General features: G+C 40.4%; 3 protein-coding genes across 6 annotated transcripts; 2 read left to right on the forward strand and 1 right to left on the reverse strand.

Annotated features, from left to right (window-relative positions):
• The first annotated feature begins 307 nt into the window (after positions 1 to 307).
• Positions 308 to 6,863, forward strand: cd9a (CD9 molecule a). Of its 2 annotated transcripts, none has more exons than XM_046394599.1 (8): positions 308 to 507; positions 3,462 to 3,564; positions 3,678 to 3,775; positions 4,260 to 4,334; positions 4,588 to 4,689; positions 5,291 to 5,377; positions 5,752 to 5,835; positions 5,936 to 6,863. In XM_046394599.1, the coding sequence occupies exons 1-8, from the start codon at positions 439 to 441 to the stop codon at positions 5,999 to 6,001; spliced, it is 684 nt and encodes a 227-aa protein (XP_046250555.1). In that variant the 5' UTR covers positions 308 to 438; the 3' UTR covers positions 6,002 to 6,863. The 2 variants fall into 2 exon arrangements, with proteins under 2 accessions (XP_046250555.1, XP_046250556.1); XM_046394600.1 differs by lacking the exon at positions 308 to 507 and adding an exon at positions 1,976 to 2,133.
• On the reverse strand, positions 6,649 to 11,532 carry bbs10 (Bardet-Biedl syndrome 10). Of its 3 annotated transcripts, none has more exons than XM_046394596.1 (4): positions 11,323 to 11,532; positions 10,020 to 10,235; positions 8,964 to 9,932; positions 6,649 to 8,795 (listed from the first exon to the last, which is right to left on the reverse strand). In XM_046394596.1, exons 2-4 carry the CDS (start codon positions 10,214 to 10,216, stop codon positions 8,015 to 8,017), a joined length of 1,947 nt encoding a protein of 648 aa, XP_046250552.1. In that variant the 5' UTR covers positions 10,217 to 10,235; positions 11,323 to 11,532; the 3' UTR covers positions 6,649 to 8,014. The 3 variants fall into 3 exon arrangements, with proteins under 3 accessions (XP_046250552.1, XP_046250553.1, XP_046250554.1); XM_046394597.1 differs by lacking the exon at positions 11,323 to 11,532 and adding an exon at positions 11,015 to 11,316; XM_046394598.1 differs by lacking the exon at positions 11,323 to 11,532 and adding an exon at positions 10,977 to 11,316.
• A 641-nt stretch (positions 11,533 to 12,173) lies between these two features.
• syt1b (synaptotagmin Ib) lies at positions 12,174 to 18,224 on the forward strand. Its single transcript, XM_046394145.1, has 9 exons — positions 12,174 to 13,063; positions 14,340 to 14,490; positions 14,918 to 15,099; positions 15,566 to 15,679; positions 15,795 to 15,962; positions 16,082 to 16,249; positions 16,588 to 16,705; positions 17,555 to 17,688; positions 17,775 to 18,224. The coding sequence occupies exons 2-9, from the start codon at positions 14,343 to 14,345 to the stop codon at positions 17,979 to 17,981; spliced, it is 1,239 nt and encodes a 412-aa protein (XP_046250101.1). The 5' UTR covers positions 12,174 to 13,063; positions 14,340 to 14,342; the 3' UTR covers positions 17,982 to 18,224.
• Positions 18,225 to 19,103: the final 879 nt, after the last annotated feature.

The raw sequence follows: 19,103 nt of genomic DNA on the forward strand, positions 1-19,103 counted from the left end.
TATGCAGGAAAGACACACACTGAGCACATGCTATAGACTTCTTTTGTTGGAAGAGATTTGAAAACAATCTGTAATCTTATTTGGATACTAAAAATACTTACAACAGTGCAAAAAAAAACTGAGTGTGATAAAAGCTCCTGTATAAGAATTTAAGGATTACAATGAGGAAAGTGCCATAACGAATGTCATTGAAAAAAATCCCTGCAGAAACAATATAAGCAAGCAAAGAAAAAACTACAGGAGGCTTTGCCTTAGCAGCCCGTTATGTGTGGGGGCGGACCACTACAGGCGCGCACAACACGACGCGCGTATCAGTGCCGGCGCGTCGGCAAATAACCTCATTCTGCATACTGACTGTTATTTAGAAGGTCTCCTATTTTCCCGTCGTTTGAAATCGGTGATACCAGCAGAAGTGTGATCCACAGGTCAAGTACCGCCATGGCTGCACTGTCGGGAGGAGAGATGTGCATCAAATACCTGATGTTTGCCTTCAACCTGGTATTCTGGGTGAGTTTGAAGCGAGGACATGTCTTGTCCTCATAGACAAATATACATGCTATCTGTGTTTGTGTGTGTGTGAGTGTGTGTGTGTGTGTGTGTGAGAGAGAGAGAGAGGGCTCTGCGTGCATTCGTGTGTGAGCAGGTTACTATATGGGCTTGTGAATGAAATTATACGATGTTACGATGTCCCAGATGCAGAATCATAGCGAGCGCTCGCAGGCAGCCTCGGTTTCTTGAACACAGTGGATATTCTGAGGTGGCAGCGGCCACCACTAAACACAAAGTGTCCCAGTGCGTGTGGAGACCGAGTGGGCTGGAAGAATAATCCCCAGTGGCCAAGTGACCCAGTTCCAACCGAACAGACAACACTTTGGAGTTTGCGCGCACGGCATTTTAATAATTATAGCATGTGTGTGTGTGTGTGTGTGTGAGAGAGAGAGAGAGAGAGGCCCTTTATTGCGATGGAGAATGTAAATGATATCAAAACTTCTGCTACGCGAAGAGCTGCGCATGTCAAGGAGCAAGCCTGTGTGTGTGCGTGTGTGTGTGTGTGTGTGTGTGAATGAATCCTAGATATCCCATACAGGCTATTTGTGTCCTAAGCCTGCAGGGTGTGTCTTGTTGTGTCCGTTTTTTGTGATCTGTCTGCGTGTGGTTTCGGATGGATGTTTTGCCCTTTTATGAACATTTATAATTTGAGCAGCTAAACATAGATTCAAGGATAGCTATTCATTACAGAGAAGGGATTTCCCACAGTGTGTGTGTGTGTGTGTGTGTGAGAGAGAGAGAGAGAGATGAGAAATGATCTACACACAACAATCACTTCTGGGTATGCAAAGTAAACGCTTCTGGTAATAATTTGTTGAACATCAACACCAACGAACAACACTTTAAGAAAACAATAAGATGACAGTAAAAATGCTTTATAGAGTAAATTACAGGCTAAACAGGCTCAAAACAAATCTCACATCCAGACATAAGACGTTCCTGAGTTGAGATGGATTAAGGCAGAAGGGAAGATGCGACACACTGTGATCACAACATTGTTCATGCAGCCACAAATCACATTACACCCGTACGTGATCACAGCTCAGTCTGGAGGGTTCACAAACATTGCTTTTAATAAAAAATGAAAACACTTCCTGGAAGCTATAAGAGGAGGCAGTTATATCTGAGAGCAGTTTATTAACTGTAGTCACACGCAGTTCAGATGGAAAAGCAGCAAATATGCTGCCAGACAAGTTTTTTACTAAAGGTTTTATCTCAACAAGCCCCAGCAGAGCCCTGTGTGTTGCTACCTCCCAGATCATGAAAAGCCTGTATGCCTGTACAACATGCAGTCACTGACTGTGCATGCATGAACATGGAACAACAGAGAGAAAGGAACACAGGCAGGAATTTATATCACATACACAATGGAGGTCGGATTTTCTTGCCACTCCCTAAAAAGGTCAGGTGATCGTATGAAGGCGTGGTACAGAACACGCTTTCCCTTTCCACCATTTCTTTTGGCAAGAAGTTAGCTATTAAACACTCATACCGGGACACAGAGTCAACATTATCATCATGGCTGTCATTGGGGGAATTAAGTGTGTGAAATATCTCATGTTTGTCTTCAACTTTTTCTTCTGGGTAGGTGCACTTTTTTATTGTCGTATCATGTTGTGTGTGTTTCCGTGAGAGAAAGAACAGGACATGGAGAAGGTTACTCAACTACTATCATAAATTTCTTTTGTGGTTTGCTCTAATTTGCTGTTTTGTTCATACAGCATGAAACAGATTATACAACAGAAAGTATAAGCAGTGACCAAAAGGTTGAAAGAACACCAGCACCCACGCCCATTTAACTTAACAGCCTTTTATCTTTCAGTTAGACTCTCAAAGTTAAAAATTCACTGACCTGTCTATGCTGACTAGGTTTGTGAGTAAGTCACTGCGTAAGCATACCACGCATGGGCGTTTGTAATGTAAAATACAGATGTCTGTGCAATTCTGTTCACATGCTTTGTAAAAAAAAAAAGCAATCTGAAAACAGATCAGTATTGTAAAATAGATGAATATACATGCATAATACGCACACAGCCATGTGCTGATAGATTCACATTCTACTTTGTGCCATATCATATGATGAATGAGGAAACGTGTGAACATAAAACAAAGAAAGCTTATTATTTCTCTTATCTCTATCTTCTCATACCGTGGCCTTGTTTTGAATATGTGTGCTGTTTTGCATGTGTATGCACGCACCACATTCACAGATAACACACGATACAGCACATCATGCTCACCATCAGTCCGTGTTATAACTGCTGTGGATGTGGTGAGTTACAAATATCCTTATGAAGAGTTGAACTGTGATTTTCATTGGGTTTGTAAGAACTGTGATGTCACGTTGATAATGATCTGTGATGTGTGTAGATGAATATAAATGCTTGTTTTAATGACATACAGGCAGACAGTAGTTCTTCCTCAGAAACAGGAGTTGCTGAGGAAGAACAGAAAGAGTCTTTGACTATCAGGCACTATCATTAAATGATCACTTAATGGGTGGCCTCATGGATGGGAATTTAGCCCAGTGGAGACTAGATACTGGTGTTGGGGAACATTTGGATATGACAACAGGACTGCAGAAACCTCTTCCTGGACTGAGAACTGAACAGAAAGGAAGAGACGGAAGCCAGATGGGGCCTGTCAATGCAGATTTGACAAGTGGAAGCACAGAGAAGAGTTTTGAATTCAGACAGTAATAAGATAATTGTTGACTGGCTTGGTGAAATCATAGCCAGCCCACTGAGTTTACAACTGGGGAATATGCATAAATATAAGCAACTTCTATTGAGCTTTATTTCTTACTGTTCCACTGCCTGGTATGATTTGTCCTAAAACTACACAACCAGACCTGTACTTAGCACATTTAGTGATGTCAAAATTAACTTACTGTATTTCAAAACGTCTTTCAGCTTGCAGGCACTGCTGTCTTTGCTATAGGCCTGTGGCTAAGATTAGACCCAAAGACCAAAGGCCTGTTTGAAGGATCAGACTCTCCATATGTGTTTTACACAGGTAAGATGCTTTCAGTTAAGCAGCGGCAGTTATTGCCATTTAAGCAATTTAAGTTTTTTATGATGTGAGCTCTACAATACACTGAATATGCTTGTATGTGTGTATTTGTGTAGGTGTATATATCCTGATAGGAGCTGGAGCACTGATGATGGTGGTGGGTTTTCTGGGATGTTGTGGTGCTATCCAGGAGTCACCCTGCATGCTGGGACTGGTTCGTACCACTTTTATTATTATTATTATTATTATTATTTTTATGTAAGTCTTCCTTCTAATTGTATTAACTTCTATTGACCTAACTTAAAATCAAAACTTTTTTACCCAACAGTTTCTTTCTCACAATCTGAGCTTTTTATGTTTTTGTTGTGATCTCACTCAGCAGCAGTTTTCATCCCACTGACCTTCACTAAGAAATATGAGACTGCCTGCCTTGATCGTTGTTTACTGAACTGTATCAACGGCAGAGAAGAGTATCTAGTTTTCCCTGTACTTGTTGCCTCCCTCCCTCCCGCCCTGTCTGGCCCTAATCTTCTTGCACTAAATCCCTCAGTAGGAGGAGTCTGTGTAAATTAGGTTCAACTACACTCAAATGACCTTACTTGTTCACACATGCACACTAAGGACATGCGCACACGTATGCAGTGGTGACACACTTTTACACAATCAGCTGAGATTAATTTTGTCTTTTCTTTGTGCAGTTCTTCTGCTTCCTGCTTATCATATTTGCCGTTGAAGTAGCAGCTGGAATTTGGGGATTTTCCAACCAAAGCAAGGTAACGGACAGGGTTAAAGTATGTTACGTTGCTTGTTTCATTTGCACTTTACAGAGATAGAACTAAATAAATTAAGGGGAAAACAAAGCGGGAAAAATACAGGCCAAAACAAATACAAAATAACAGATACAGCAACAAAAGCACAAAGTGAAAGAACTAGAGAAGCAAAGTACGAAATGTTGCATTAAGGAAAAAAGGCAGTCTGAAGAGATATGACTTTCATACGCTGTTTTGTTTTTTCCCATTGGTGCAGGTGGTGAATGATATCACAACATTCTACATGCAAACCTACAATAACTATAAGGAGACAGGAGATGAGCGCCTCAAAGAGACCCTGCGGTTGATCCAAACCGGGGTGAGCCATATCTGCTTTAGTTCTGCTTGCTTCTTCAGAATAACTCAGATCTTATCTCAAAGAAATTTGTTTTCAAGAAAATGCAGCATATTCCCATTTTCAAAGCTCTGCTTAAGAAAACCTACGCATAATGTTTGTGATGCCTAGAAGCTGAATATAAGCTCATTCACTTTCTTTGTGAGTCAGATGAGTAGATCAGTGTTAATGTCACATCTCCGTGTTGAGTGTGTTGATAAGCTAAGAGACAATTAGCCCAGTTTAGCACAATGACTGGAAGCAGGGTCCAAAAGTCAAAATCAGCACTTCTCCCAGCACTTCTAAAGCTCACTAATTAACATGTTGTATCTGGTTTAATTTGTGCACAAACATACTTACATAAAAACTTTTTTTGTTGTTGTTGTTTTAGAGGGAGCTCTGTGCTGTAACAATTCCTTGATGAACACCATTTTAAATGCAGTGCAACCTCACTTTTGATGACAAGACCACAGAAACCAAAAATTTAAAATGTTGAACTATTCCATTTGTAGTTAGCGAAATATATTTTTTCCTTCTGCAAATCATGTTGTTCTCTAAATGTACAATGTTTGATGCCTGTCTATAGCTGAATTGTTGCGGACCAACCGGTACTGCAGCAGATGCCAAAGACACCTGTCTCCGTGGAGAGCTACTTGATGAGTTCATTACTAAGGTAAAACCACCCTGAATGTGTGTACAGACCAGATGCCGGCACAACTTGGTATTTCATCAAGAGACGGAGAAAGAAAAATATTTTAATTCGAGGGAACATTCAAAAGATCTAACCATGTCAGACATGCCTCAGCTCTGTGAGAGCTAGGGCAATTAAAGTATGCCAAATACATAATGACTGAGTCTGTTGTGTGTCACAAGTTTATCAGTCTTCCCTTAGCAGACAAATTCCCTCAGCCTCTTTGCAGTGTTACTATGGCAACAATGGTTTACTGAAGCCTGCGTGGTCTCAGGCTGTCGTTGTGTGTGCCATACCACAAGTCCCGTTCAGCATAGGTTTAGAGAAAGCTGAAAGGAATCGTGCTTGTGTTGCAGAGCTGTCCTGATGCCATTGATGAGGTGTTTGACTCCAAGCTACACATCATAGGAGGAGTGGGCATCACCATTGGTATTGTTATGGTAAGTGTGATTGGTTTAACCGTAACTCATCAAATTCAAATGTCCACTGTAGTGGAGGATGACATGAGCTAACACAAACACATCTCCCGCTCTCTCACAGGTGTTTGGGATGATCTTTAGCATGCTCCTCTGCTGCGCCATAAGGAAGTCTCGGGAGGTGGTGTGACACCCACCATCACGCGCTGAAGTCCTTATTAATGTTGCATGATGTCATTCCTAGAGTCACATGACTCTCCACTGCCAATAGAAACACTGCTTGTCCAAGGGGGATAAACTAAGTTAAGCCAGGTGCAGATATTTCTGATTATCCATACATATATCAGTCATAACTGCACCACTGACACTTAGGCCCACCTTTCTGGACCATATAGATGCGATGTGGTTGTTTGGCCCAACTATAGAATGGGTGTCATCTATGCTTAAGTGACAATGTAGTACAGAAATGTGTAATATTGTGGTCATTTGATTGAAATTAGTGTTTGTGAACTGCGAATTATCTAAACAAAAGAGTATATTATTGTATAATGATCACATTTCTCACCTACTGAAGAGTCACGAATCAGGGCCACAAAAAAAGGCTACCACCACCACCACTTCAGCACAAGACAGCACTAGCCAATGAAATTCTACAACTCCTTTTTCTTACAACAATGAAGTCAATCCGTGGTGATGAGTAGCCAGTTGAACGCCGGGCTTTGAGCTGTGGAGACTGTGGTTTGTTCGAGCTTGGTATTAGAGTAGCATTTCAGATCCCTCATTGTTACATTTAATTTGTTCCTTTCTGTCTTTATCTCCTAACCTGCCCTTTTTAAAAAAAAAAACGCCTTTAATTTTTTTGTCACATTTTGTAAATGTCTTTTTTTAATTTGTAAGAGATTTATACACCTAAGTGGTTGTATGGTATATGTGATTGATTATGTATTTTATAATGTCTTTTCATTTTACAGAGATTGGGTTGATTTATGTCATATGCACTATGTTTTACAGAGACAAAATTAATGACAGCCAAATAAACCAAACTGAGTCAATTCTGAGGGTATTATATTCTGGCAATCACTCTGGCACACAGCGCAAGAGTCAGATGAGCTCCAAATGGGTAAAATTCATTAATTATATAATAAAGTCACTATTTAACCGATGCATCTTTAGCTGTGTAAGATACAGAGGTCATGTATGGGCGAGAAAGGCGTGGGTGCCTTGATGAGATTGAAAACAAAGTTCAGTTTCTTTTCCTTGTGTGCAGTGGAAAAAAACACTCAGCTTTCCGCTCCTTTGATATTTGCGACCGTCAAGTGTGACTCATGTAGAGTTTCATCCAAAACACAAACAAAGCCAAGAACTATCTTTGTCTGAGTTATCCCATCATAATTAATTTACGGAAAATTTGGAGCCACTAGGAGCACGCACTGATTACAGTAAACAGTACACATTTATGTATGGTAGTGAGTCTAGCTGATTTATAATGACTCACTAATTCTACAAAAAGAGGTGAGTAAAGATGTAGTGTTCCGCTGGTAACAGCATGAGGAAGTACACTTTGATTTGGCTGTTGAAAACTGGGTGTTTCCCTCTCAGACAGCCCACCCCTCATAAGGAGATAACACTGATTAAAAAAAGCAGTGTGTAAATTTGTGAGACGATGTCTCCATGCCATTCTGTGTGCATGCTTTTTATGCAACAGAATGTGCCAAATAGCCAAAGGAAGTAGGCAGGAAAACTGAGATAAGGTAGAGAAGTGCTGAAAAAACAGGAAGCATGATGAGAACTCATGATGAGTGCGAGAGGCCAACATCAACACTTACACTCTCACACTACCACCCTACTTCACCTTAACACACAGTAGATAAACTATTGAGTAACAGCTGCACATTCTGTCCCCTACAGAGATTAACACAATGTCAGTCTATGTTTTCTTTTTTACTGTTATTGCCAAATTTAGCCTTGATTTAGGACAGGATGGTACAGAATCACCATTACATTTTATTGGCCTGTGAAATACACCACAAATCAGTAATGCCATGAAATAGAATTTACTATCTCAGTGACAGTATAAACATGAATCACAAATATGTTGCAGAGAGGCAAAATAATAATAACAAACTGCTGTAGGAATGTGCAAGTATTGAGAGAAAATATGTTTACAGCTTTCATAAACATGTTTTTGGGACGCAATACAATCTCAGTCCTCAGCCTCATCCTCTGTGCCTTCCCAGGAAATGGTTGCAAGTCTGTGTGACTGTGTGCGTAAGGCAGTGTGTGTGTATAGCACAGTGTCCACCTGGAGAAGATTTGAAACACACTGCAGCACAGCCAGAAGCAGTTTGTATTTACAGGAGACAGATTCAAGGCCCAGGTTTAACATAAAAACTTCTGATGACACATCAGCCACTCTATAACAATGAATACTTTGTTTAAACTTCTCTAGAGGACATTGACTTTTCCCCTGTCCTTGTATGAGGACTGTGCTGTGTTTTTGATTGGATGCAGAGATAAAAGGGTGAGAATTGTTTTGAACAAAGCTCAGGAGTCTAGTTTGAGTGTGCAGGAAACACTGGGGACTGTGGGAGTAAATCTGTCTGGGCACACACAGCAGAGCATTTGCCAAGAGCTGGGAAACAGCAGGGTTACTGATATTCATATCATTGGAAATTGAGTCATGTTGTAGAAGGGCATGGCTTAAGAGAAACTCAAATGTCCCACCAGCAGGTAAAACGCAACCTGGTTCCAACACAGGCACATTGCGGATCTGATCGCCTGTATATACAGATGTGCTTTTGTTTGAGTGCAAGGTCCTCTTTGATGCTGTAGCTGCAGTCGTGGGCTCCAATGTTGAAAGTAGCATACGGAGAGCATCTTGTAAAGCACATGCATACTGGTCAGTTTGCCCTTCCCCTGGGCCACAAATGACCAAACTACAGGGTTTGACCATGACATTTTCATGAAAAGCCACATGGACATATCTGTGAAAGAGAAAAAGAATTCCATTTTGACCTCTATGAATCAAACCAGTGGAAGAAGACACCAGTCATCAGAGCCCTATAAATTACAGGTATGTGTAATCCACAGGTAATTCTTGGTGACTTTCTATTTGCGCAGTATGAGTGAGAAATAGAGAAGTGTATTCATACCTGTGAGCTCCCAGCAGTATTGGTCGGCAAAAGGTCAGTGTTGCAACATTGTCTGGTTCAATCATCCAACAGTCTGAGACAGGTCTGGTACCGCTTAACTGGGCAAAGAGAGACAGCTCATCTTCACTGACACACTCCACAATGCACACGTCTGCTTGCGCAGCTAACGCCAGAACAGCAGCAGACTGCTTGACTGAAGACATGACCACAGAGACACCGAGACTCTGCAGGTTTGCAATGACACAGTCTAGTGACCTTTCTGCCCAGCTGCTAAACTGCACAATGCTTCTATCCTTCTTTAAATTCTCCCCCATCCCTTCCTCTCTACATCCAAGTTCCAATACTTCTCCTGCATTGAGCAATTTTGGATGCAGGTAGCAAGTGAAAACTACAGCTTTAACTGACTGGTGGTCAGTTTGAGGGCAGGGGGTAGCAAAGTCCCTGTGAATGACCTGCCCCTCAATCAAACGTGAATAACTTACAGGAAAGCCTGACACAGGTGTATGCAATGCATGAAAGTTGTCATGTACAAACTTAAGTGATAAGGAAGGTTGCTCATTCTTGAATTTCCAGTGAGTGAGCAGATCACAGGTAAGGTCGCTAATAAAGTCACAGTGAGTGCGACCCAGACGTGAATGAAAGAAAGATGCCAACAGTTTTTGAACACAGTGAGCTGGAAATTGTGTTTTTGCAGTGAAATCTTCCCACGAAAGACAGCATCCATATGGGACCACTCCCACAGCAATGAGATCATCCAGCTCCTCCAACGCAAATGTCAGCAATTTGTCAGCCAAGTGCCTGGCAGCGGCAGCCTCTGCTGCTTCCCTGGAGTTATAGGTGCGAGACACATGGGGCTCCTTGCAGGCTATTGTATGAATCATCCGTAGTAATGACGCCACCAGTAGGATAAAGGTCTTGGATCCATCACCTGTTACAGTGCTGTGTTTCGAGACACACTCCACAACCATTCTGAGATGAAAAAAACACAAATATATCAAGAGAAAATGTCACTTGACAAAGTGTATCATAGTGAAAGAGTGGACGTCTCTCTGTTACCTGGCCAGCGGATGCTCAAGGTGGAGTGCTGAGAGAATGCGCATCCCACTACGGCTCAACATCACCTGTCCTGTGTCTCGGGTAAACAGCACCTGTCCTCCTTCTGGGCCGAAACAGCGGAGGACGACTGACTCCAACACACATACAGTCTGCAGAACATTTTCCAGGTGAAGATGCTCCACCGGCGGCATCCCCATACTCTTGCAGGCACACAGGCTGATGTTTAAAAAAGAACAGAGATGGTTCCAACCATCAATTGTAACTAATAAATAATTTTATAAACAAGCAACAGAGCCAGGATTTTTAACCTAAATGACTCGCTCTTTTGATTTAGCAGCACAAGCAGTGTCTAAATATCGGGTTTGGGTCATTGCGAAAAGAAACAGAAGGAAACCTAATAGAGGCATTCACATTTTACTGGCTAAAAATTATAAAATTTATTACACATAGTTGATGTCAATTTAGGATCTTTCAAGAAATTTCAGGAGCTTTAAATCTTATTGAACTGCTTCATGTTAAGAAAGCCTGAAATTCAACAAGTTAAATAAATGACAACAGTTTCTACAGTGACATCTTTTCCTATATATATATATATATATATATATATATATATATGTATATATATACGTCTACTTTAAAGGACCTACAAAGTGGTTTATCAGCTTTATCATAACGTATTATTTAGTATCATGTATAAATAGCAGGAAAACCTTACGTACACTATACAGTTTATTACATGCAATGTGTGCTAGTCGGATGTAATCATGCAATGTAAGCAGAGTATGCAAGTTTCAAATTCACAAACTGGGAGCTTAAGGGTCTTGGTCTCAGTATAGACATTACACTTATCTGTAACCTGCTGTATGCAGACTTCAGTTCCTGTGGCTGCACTGTACCAATGTCTGTCAACCATGAATACATCTCCAGAGAAACACATAACATATTACAGTAACTTACTGCAAAATATAAGTTAATACTCAGCGGTAATTTCTCACTGTTTTTGTCATTTTGTCCTGTCCTGTCTTGTGTATTTCTCCTGTCATGGTCGTCTTTTCACTGTTTTCATAAATGAGCGCGTCGTTGGCGTTAGTAGTTTACCTAACTACAGCATTATGTTAGCTCTTCAGCTCCAGTCACATAGCTGAATAACGTTAGCATCTGCTAGCTAGCTAGGTAGCTGAACCAACGCAGCAACTCGCCAACAGCTGTAGTGTGTTTATTTTCTCAAACGACTCAAAAGCATCATTATCATTGTCTAGCTGCAAGTCACACAAAACCGATCTTTTCCTATCCAAGGACTCACCATCAATCCAACAGGAACGCTTTCCGTGTAACCTAGGAACAGGACTTCTTCTGTGGTTTGTTAGATGAAAGGTAGGTCAGACATGACTATTGCCACCTAGCGTGTGGAAATAAGAGTTGTTTTTCCATATCAAAAAACAATGATACTGTCATACACTGTTTAGGTACAAGTACTGTAACTGTGCAGGAATATGTCAAAGTTTTACATAGTGCATATAGAATATTTCTGTTTATTATAGTGTGAAAATCAGCTTACTGCAGGAGGGAATATTATGTGATTGGATATGCGAGTTCAGAACATGTCCTTTCATAATCGCCCTCCTCTTTACAAGGCTAATAATGGTGGTGCTAGATGTACACAAATACATAAACTGCCGCACGATAGACCATTTTCACAGAATTTGTAGTAAAAGCACAGGTGTAAAAAATAAAATGAATTGCAGCAGAATTCCATTTAGCTGAGTCTGTTTCAGGGTTATTGTGCTACTGAAGTCATTGTTAATGTTATCAGTAGCATGTCTGCTTTTCCTATTATGACAAGTCACGATGTATGCCTATATACTGTATGCACAATGTGCTATACGATGTTTTACTACAATGAAAATCTGTGTCTTTTTAGTAAATTCCCTAATCTACCGCACATCTTGTTTACAGATAGTTAAGATCATCAGTTGAATTCAGAGATAATAACCATGAGCCCATCTCTGTGTGTGTCTCTTGCTGTGATAATGTGATATATATATGCATATATATATATATATATATTGTCCTCAGATCACACATGTAAAAGACATGTTTGTCTTGATTAGACTTCTTCAATAAATAAACAAAGCTTAATTTCTACACATAAAATGCCAAAGCCAAAAAGAAGGATTTCTGTCATGTCAAGATTGCAAGATTGACTGACTGTGTCACAAAAGTAATCACAACTGATCTACAATATTTGCCATGAACAAAACAAATACATATTCATATGTTATGGAGAAAGGTTATGTCGAACTCCCTCTTGGCCCACACCTTCTCTCTACTCCCCTCTGTCTCATCCCTCCTTCTGTACAGTATCTCTGTACGTCTCTTGTACCTCAAGGTGAACGGGGCGGGGCCGGAACTTGATCTCTGTGTTGCTGCAGAAACCGCAACCTAAGTTTCTAAATCAGGAAAGATCATCTATACATAGATGATATGAGACAGTTCTGCAGCCACTGCCAGATGTACAGATGCGCATACACCAACAGAGCTGTCCACTCTAAATGTAAATGTCCTCTATTGCTGAACTCTCACTATGCTAACGAGCCTTTAAAAAGCCATGTCACTACACTAATGAATATGCATCAGTGGCCAAGCGCTGGTGACCTGTCGGGATGGGACAGAGGTCACAAGAGGTGGGGCATCAGTTCTCCCATGAGACCTGAATGGACAGAAAAGAACCACATAGCGCACACACACACGCACACGCACACACAGAGGGAAGCAACACAAGATGACCGGGCTGCAATGCAACCAATCCCATCCCCAACCTCATGTTTCCCTACCCTCCCTGTCTCTTTCACTCTCTTATGATCCAGCTTTCACACACCTGCACTCTTCTTCTTGGTGTTTAAGAACTGGTGAGACACAAAAACTCTTACCTCACTGTTTTCCTCCACCTCTCCTGTCCTCTCTTTTCTTTTGTCTTCCTCTTCTGCCTCTCTGTTAGGACTACCTGTGAGTCTGAACATCGCTGCTGGGACGACTGCATACAGGTATGTTTCTGGTTTATTTCTCTCTCGACTGTGTTAAGAGAATGATAACTAATAACCAATGGAGGCATTAAAGAGAAATATATTAATCAGATCTGTGCAGGTCATTCTGTTGTTTACTGGATACAGACTGCGGTACAACATCACAGTCATCATGGGTAATTTATTAGTTTGGAAGCACTGTTTCAACAATTTTGATTCACTTTTACTTAAATATTTGGATGAAGATTGAGAAAACATCAGATGTCAAGCCAAAAACGAGGCTGTTTTTTGTCTTCAGCTTGTCATTTTTGAGATAAGGAGCTTTGATCTTGCAGTGACTTTATTTCATATAATGTAATGAATCTGCCACCTTGTTGATTCAGGTACAAAAGGAATTTTTACTGTATTAAAAACTGAAGAGAGGGGACTGTATGGTACAAATACACAGTCCCTCATCATCACCTCTGCAGCAAAAAAGAGACAAATGACAGTTTACACAGTTACGCATTTAGTACCACATTCACAAAGGCATATCAGAATCAGAAAAGTTGTTTCACAAGCAGTATAAACCACGACACGATCGGTATCAAAGACCCATAACATATGGGACAGACTGTTGTTATCAATGCTGGTTCCTTTGGACGTACCTTGAATCATCGGCTGAATCAGCCCCAGACACTCAGTACCTATGATGTCTGCAGTATAGACCAGAACATATTAAACCATTTTTGCACTTGGGAGTCAAGTCCGGGCAGCAAGACTTTTCTCTCCGATCTGTTGTTCACCAGCACTGAGCACGACCTTGACACATGATTCTCACCTCTGGTAGCTCATTGTGGGACAGCAGCAATCCACGCGCAATGCTTCAACTTCTCTTCTCCCCATCCTCTCCTTCAGCCCTCTCCCCCCCTCCATGTCAGCAGGTTTGGCAGAGACAGCGGCTTGCATATCCTGTGTTCAAGTGTTAGTGCCAGACCAGCAGAAACAGGAGAGGTCATTTGACACTGATGTTCATACAGTGTCTATAAGCAGATTATTGCTTCAAATACATCTGATCAATAGGATTTATGGGAACTTCTCTGGTGTGTGTATGTTTGTGTGTGTGCGTGCGTTTTAGAGGTTTGTTTGGATGGTTCCTCAAATTTAACTTTTGCACGTTCCAAGGGTATTTACAGATGTGCCAATTTCTTCTTTGCTTAAGTTTAAAGTTCCATATATTGCACAAGTTGTGATTTTGTTATGGCTGAACCATCTTTTTCTGTGCCAGTTTAATTCTGGATGTGGTGTCACTCCTCAGATAATGACTGGAAACCGTCGCGCTGCCCCGTCTGCACCAGGCACCCCCACTACCTCAACCCACTTGCCAAATGCAACAACCACGCTAGACCAAATACAACCTGGAAGCCACAATCCCAACAAATTCATGAGTGAACTGCACAGGATCAACAGTGAGTTTGACACATATGCTAAAACACAAATGCACATGGAATACAGTACGACATGGCAATGTGCTATAATAGTTCAGACATTAAAAACAAAGATAGGTGGGATAGGTGAGTTAGGTCTAACACAGATGTTTTTGGTAAAGGATGTGATCAAAATATTATCCTGTTTCAAGAAGTTTCAACAACTCCAATAAAATGTCAAGAGATTTGCATTTAAATCTCAGAAACTGGTTTGAGTAAAGTATGTTAAGTTTAAATGATTCTTTGGATGACTCTGTCCAAAATAGAAGGCTTGAATGCCATCAAATTCAAAACTTTTTAGTGACTTACAGTGCGACTGTGGATATATACATAAAAGTGTATGTGAAGTGTATGTGAAATAATTATTATTATGAATCTGTGTGTGTGCATGTTCCATGTGGATTTCCAGTGCCATCGTGGGCTGTTGCTGCTCTCTGCGTTGTGAGTTTGTGTGTGGCGCTGGCATGTGTTGTGTGTGTGTGGAGGAAGTGTTTGAAAAAGAAGGACAAGGACAAAGAAAAGGACAATAAAAAGGGAAAAGAGAAGAGCAAGGGAGACTTTGACACTGAAATGGATGGAGGTTATAACAAGGTACACACACGCGCACACCCACACACACACGCACTCCGACTGCGCAGATGTATTGTCCTTGCAATGCATCAGTCATGACATCAGGGTCACCCAGGTGTAGTAAAACTGTCAGCGTATGTTAAAACTAAAGTTTTGCACATTGCTCATGTTCTAGTAAAGGTTGAGGTCTGAGATGAGCTGTCCTGTTGCATTGTCTTTGAAGATGTAAGTCACATTTAAACACACTGAGGATGTAATAGTTCCCCCGCCCCCTTAAACAATAAATAAGTGTTATATGGTAACAGTATCTTTGTTTAATTGCCTCTGGCTGTGTAATGCTATATGATATACTGTAGGAACACGGCACAAATAGCTGCTCCACAAGCCAACAGAATGTCCTCATTCATTACTTGTAAAGCTATATATTTCACCTGCTTGTGATGTGGTGTGTGTGTGTGTGTGTGTGTGTGTGTGTGTGTGTGCCCAGCCACAGAAAATTGAAAGTAACAAAGAAACAGAGCTGTCAGATAATACACCCAAGGAGGAGGAGAAGCTGGGCAGGCTGCATTTCACATTAGACTACAACTTCACAGATAACACGGTGAGAGTCTGATATTCACTATGACAGATCTAAAATGTCACATTTTAATACTTTTCTCTGTCAAGCCAGATTTTCATCTCTTTTGTCATCACTCTCCTTTGCTATCACATTCTAGCTGGTTGTAGGCATCCTACAGGCTGCTGAACTTCCTGCCATGGACGTTGGAGGTAGTTCTGACCCTTATGTAAAACTCTATCTGCTCCCGGACAAAAAGAAAAAGTTTGAAACCAAAGTTCACAGGAAGACCCTCGAACCCAGCTTCAATGAGACTTTCACATTTAAGGCAAATTTAAACTCTAAGATATAGACTTAGATATATATAGTTTTTTAAATTCTGACATATCATGTAAAACTTGGCACACGATATGTTTCAAATTACTGCCTTTGATGTGCATGGTGTAGGTACCATACACCGAGCTGGGCGGGAAGACACTGGTGATGACTGTGTACGACTTTGACCGTTTCTCAAAACATGACGCCATTGGAGCTGTGAAAATACCGATGAGCAGTGTGGACTTCAGCCAGTCTCTGCAGGAGTGGAGGGATCTGCAGAAGGCAGAGAAGGAGGAGGTGGGAGCACACTGTGGGGGTGGGGTGGGGGGTGTATAAGTTGAATAGGATAAAGCAAATAATCTTGCTTTTAGTTCTAGAGAAACTTTATGTTTTTTAAACATTTGTTTCATAGCGTTTAGGGAACGAGGTGACGCTTAATGTTTTCCGCTTTGACACGAGTAAAATCAAATACTTTATTTACTCCAAATTTTAAAGCCAATACTCCAACTCCATCTCTGAGGAAGTTCTTACAGTTCTTCAGCTTCATTATTTTTTTTTAAACGTAATTTTGAAGCCATATTTTAGTCATTAGTTAGTTACACAACAGCATACTCACTTGTTTGTCTTTGTATTAGAGTGAGAAGCTTGGAGACATATGTTTGTCCTTGAGGTATGTGCCTACTGCAGGAAAGCTGACGGTGGTGATTTTGGAGGCCAAAAACCTGAAGAAAATGGATGTGGGCGGATTATCAGGTGAGTCAAGCAAGCAGTAAACACAACTTGATTCACATTTGGTTTAAAGGCACAGGATTATCCTTATAAAAGTCAAAGTATACACTCATACAAAATGAATCCCTCTCAATCATCTATACCCCACTAAATGTGTATGACAGTATATTTAACTGCAAGGACCCTTCCCTCTGTCCCTTTTTATTTTCTTAAGATATTAATATAATATCTAAAATATAATATATATATTAATTATAATATAATATAATTAATTAATATAATAATATATTATATTGAGTATCAACATGCGAGAAGTGGTGTTTAGCACCCGGCCAATAACAGACTGGACCTCTATAACAAGGTAGCAAGCAGGTTACATTGCTGTTTCCATCTCTTTGATGGGAGACGAGTTCAGCTGCACAAAGAGGCGTGCAGGACCAAGAGGCAAACGGGGCCAGCTTTAAATTGTGTGTTTAGCAGCAACAACAGACAAATCCTGCAAATTTTGCCATTAAATTGAAGCTCCAGGTCAAATGCTGGACATTTTTCAGTAAAGACGTCAGTGCCACAATAAATCTAAGTTTTTTTAAATGGCATTTTCATACATCATTTAATAACAAATATGAATATGTCTATGTATAAGGATAGAGGCACCCTTAATAGCCCTGTTTTTTTTTATGTGCGGTTACACATTTAGGTCTTATATCAGCTTTATAAGTGGTGTGTCCACTTTCAATCGGGTTCTATTAGGGGAGAGCAACAGTACCAGGAGCTACTACAATAGTTGTTGTGTTTCACTGATGGAGTTACTGCATCGCTGCCAGACTGTTGGTCTGTTCCTCTGCCATAAAACCTCTCTGGTCTCTCCATCAGACCCTTATGTGAAGATCCACTTAATGCAGAATGGGAAAAGACTCAAGAAAAAGAAAACAACGATAAAGAAGAACACTTTGAACCCTTACTACAATGAGTCTTTCAGCTTTGAAGTTCCATGTGAACAGATAGAGGTACATACGCACACACACACACACGTGCAATTCAATTAATGAGAAATAGATTAATCTTCTTTGTGTGTGTGTATTTTTAATTATAGAAGGTGCAAATAGCAGTCACCGTGTTGGACTATGATAAGATTGGGAAGAATGACGCCATCGGGAAGCTGCTTCTGGGTGGTAACAGCACTGGAACCGAGCAGTGCCATTGGTCAGACATGCTGGCTAACCCACGGAGACCAATAGCCCAGTGGCACAGCCTCCAGCCGGAGGATGAAGTCAATGCACTCATTTCTAACAAGAAATAAAACTATGACCTCATTGAGCTATGAAACATTTCAGCATTTACCTCAATTACTCTCAATTCATGCTCCAACCTCTCCCGTAATTCCCCTTAAAGAAACCTTTTAAGCTACTTAACTAAGTAAATCTACCCAATAATATCCCGTTTTACCCATAACACTATCCAAGTCACTCTTAGGGACTTTAAGCCTTCCTCCTTCAGAAATTCCCTCCACCTGCTTCTGCCTACACTGCTGCAAAGGGTTTTAATTGAAGATGTATCACTATGTACAGTGCGATTAAACCAGATTTTTTAAACCTTTGTATGTTTTTCTCCTGTTCTGTGCTCTTCAGCAACAAGCACACTGACATAAAAATTATTAACCTGCAGAGGGAGACAATCCAAAGGATAAAGAAATAAAATCCTCATATGGCTTATGTATGTACTTTATGTTTATAAAATTCAGTTTTCTTCTGCTGCCTAAATAATTGATCGCTATCAGTTCCTCAGCTTGTAACTTATGTTTTTTAAATATCCATTTTATCCCATTGCAAGATCTAACAAACAAAATGATATTTATGAAAGCTCAGGACTGATTATGTTGTTAGAGCACAGCCTAGAATGAAGGAAACACCAAGATAAATGTCTTGGCATCAGAATTTAGAAACAGGGCCCTGAAATTAAAGAAATTAAATGAAATTCAGACATCACTGATCTTATTATTCAAACCTTTGCTCCTACTGTGACGTGCCAAAATGTCTTCTGTGAAAAATAAAAGAATTATGTTCTTCGTTTTCAGTTATAAATCCATTTTATGTCAAATATGATACTTCATCTCTAAGTTAATTTTATCTTTGATGAGAAATAAGCATTAAAGCCTCACCCACGCTGTCTCATTTAATGGATGTATATAAAGTATGTGTGGGCCCACTTGTTAACACTTTCATCTGCTTTTCTAATGAATAACAGATGTAGAGCCTTGCAGTTTCTTGTAGATGGCAACATCATATAAATGAAAACAATATTAAATTCATAGTGTGTCCTCACCCATATGTTCCACCTCTATGGAATGCATTACCAGTTCAGAGATGATTAATCTCTGAAAAATCTTCACTTGTGTAACTGCTACAGATTTTGATCATCAAAC

Source organism: Scatophagus argus, chromosome 7 (assembly GCF_020382885.2).
Source record: "Scatophagus argus isolate fScaArg1 chromosome 7, fScaArg1.pri, whole genome shotgun sequence".
NCBI lineage: Eukaryota > Metazoa > Chordata > Actinopteri > Scatophagidae > Scatophagus > Scatophagus argus.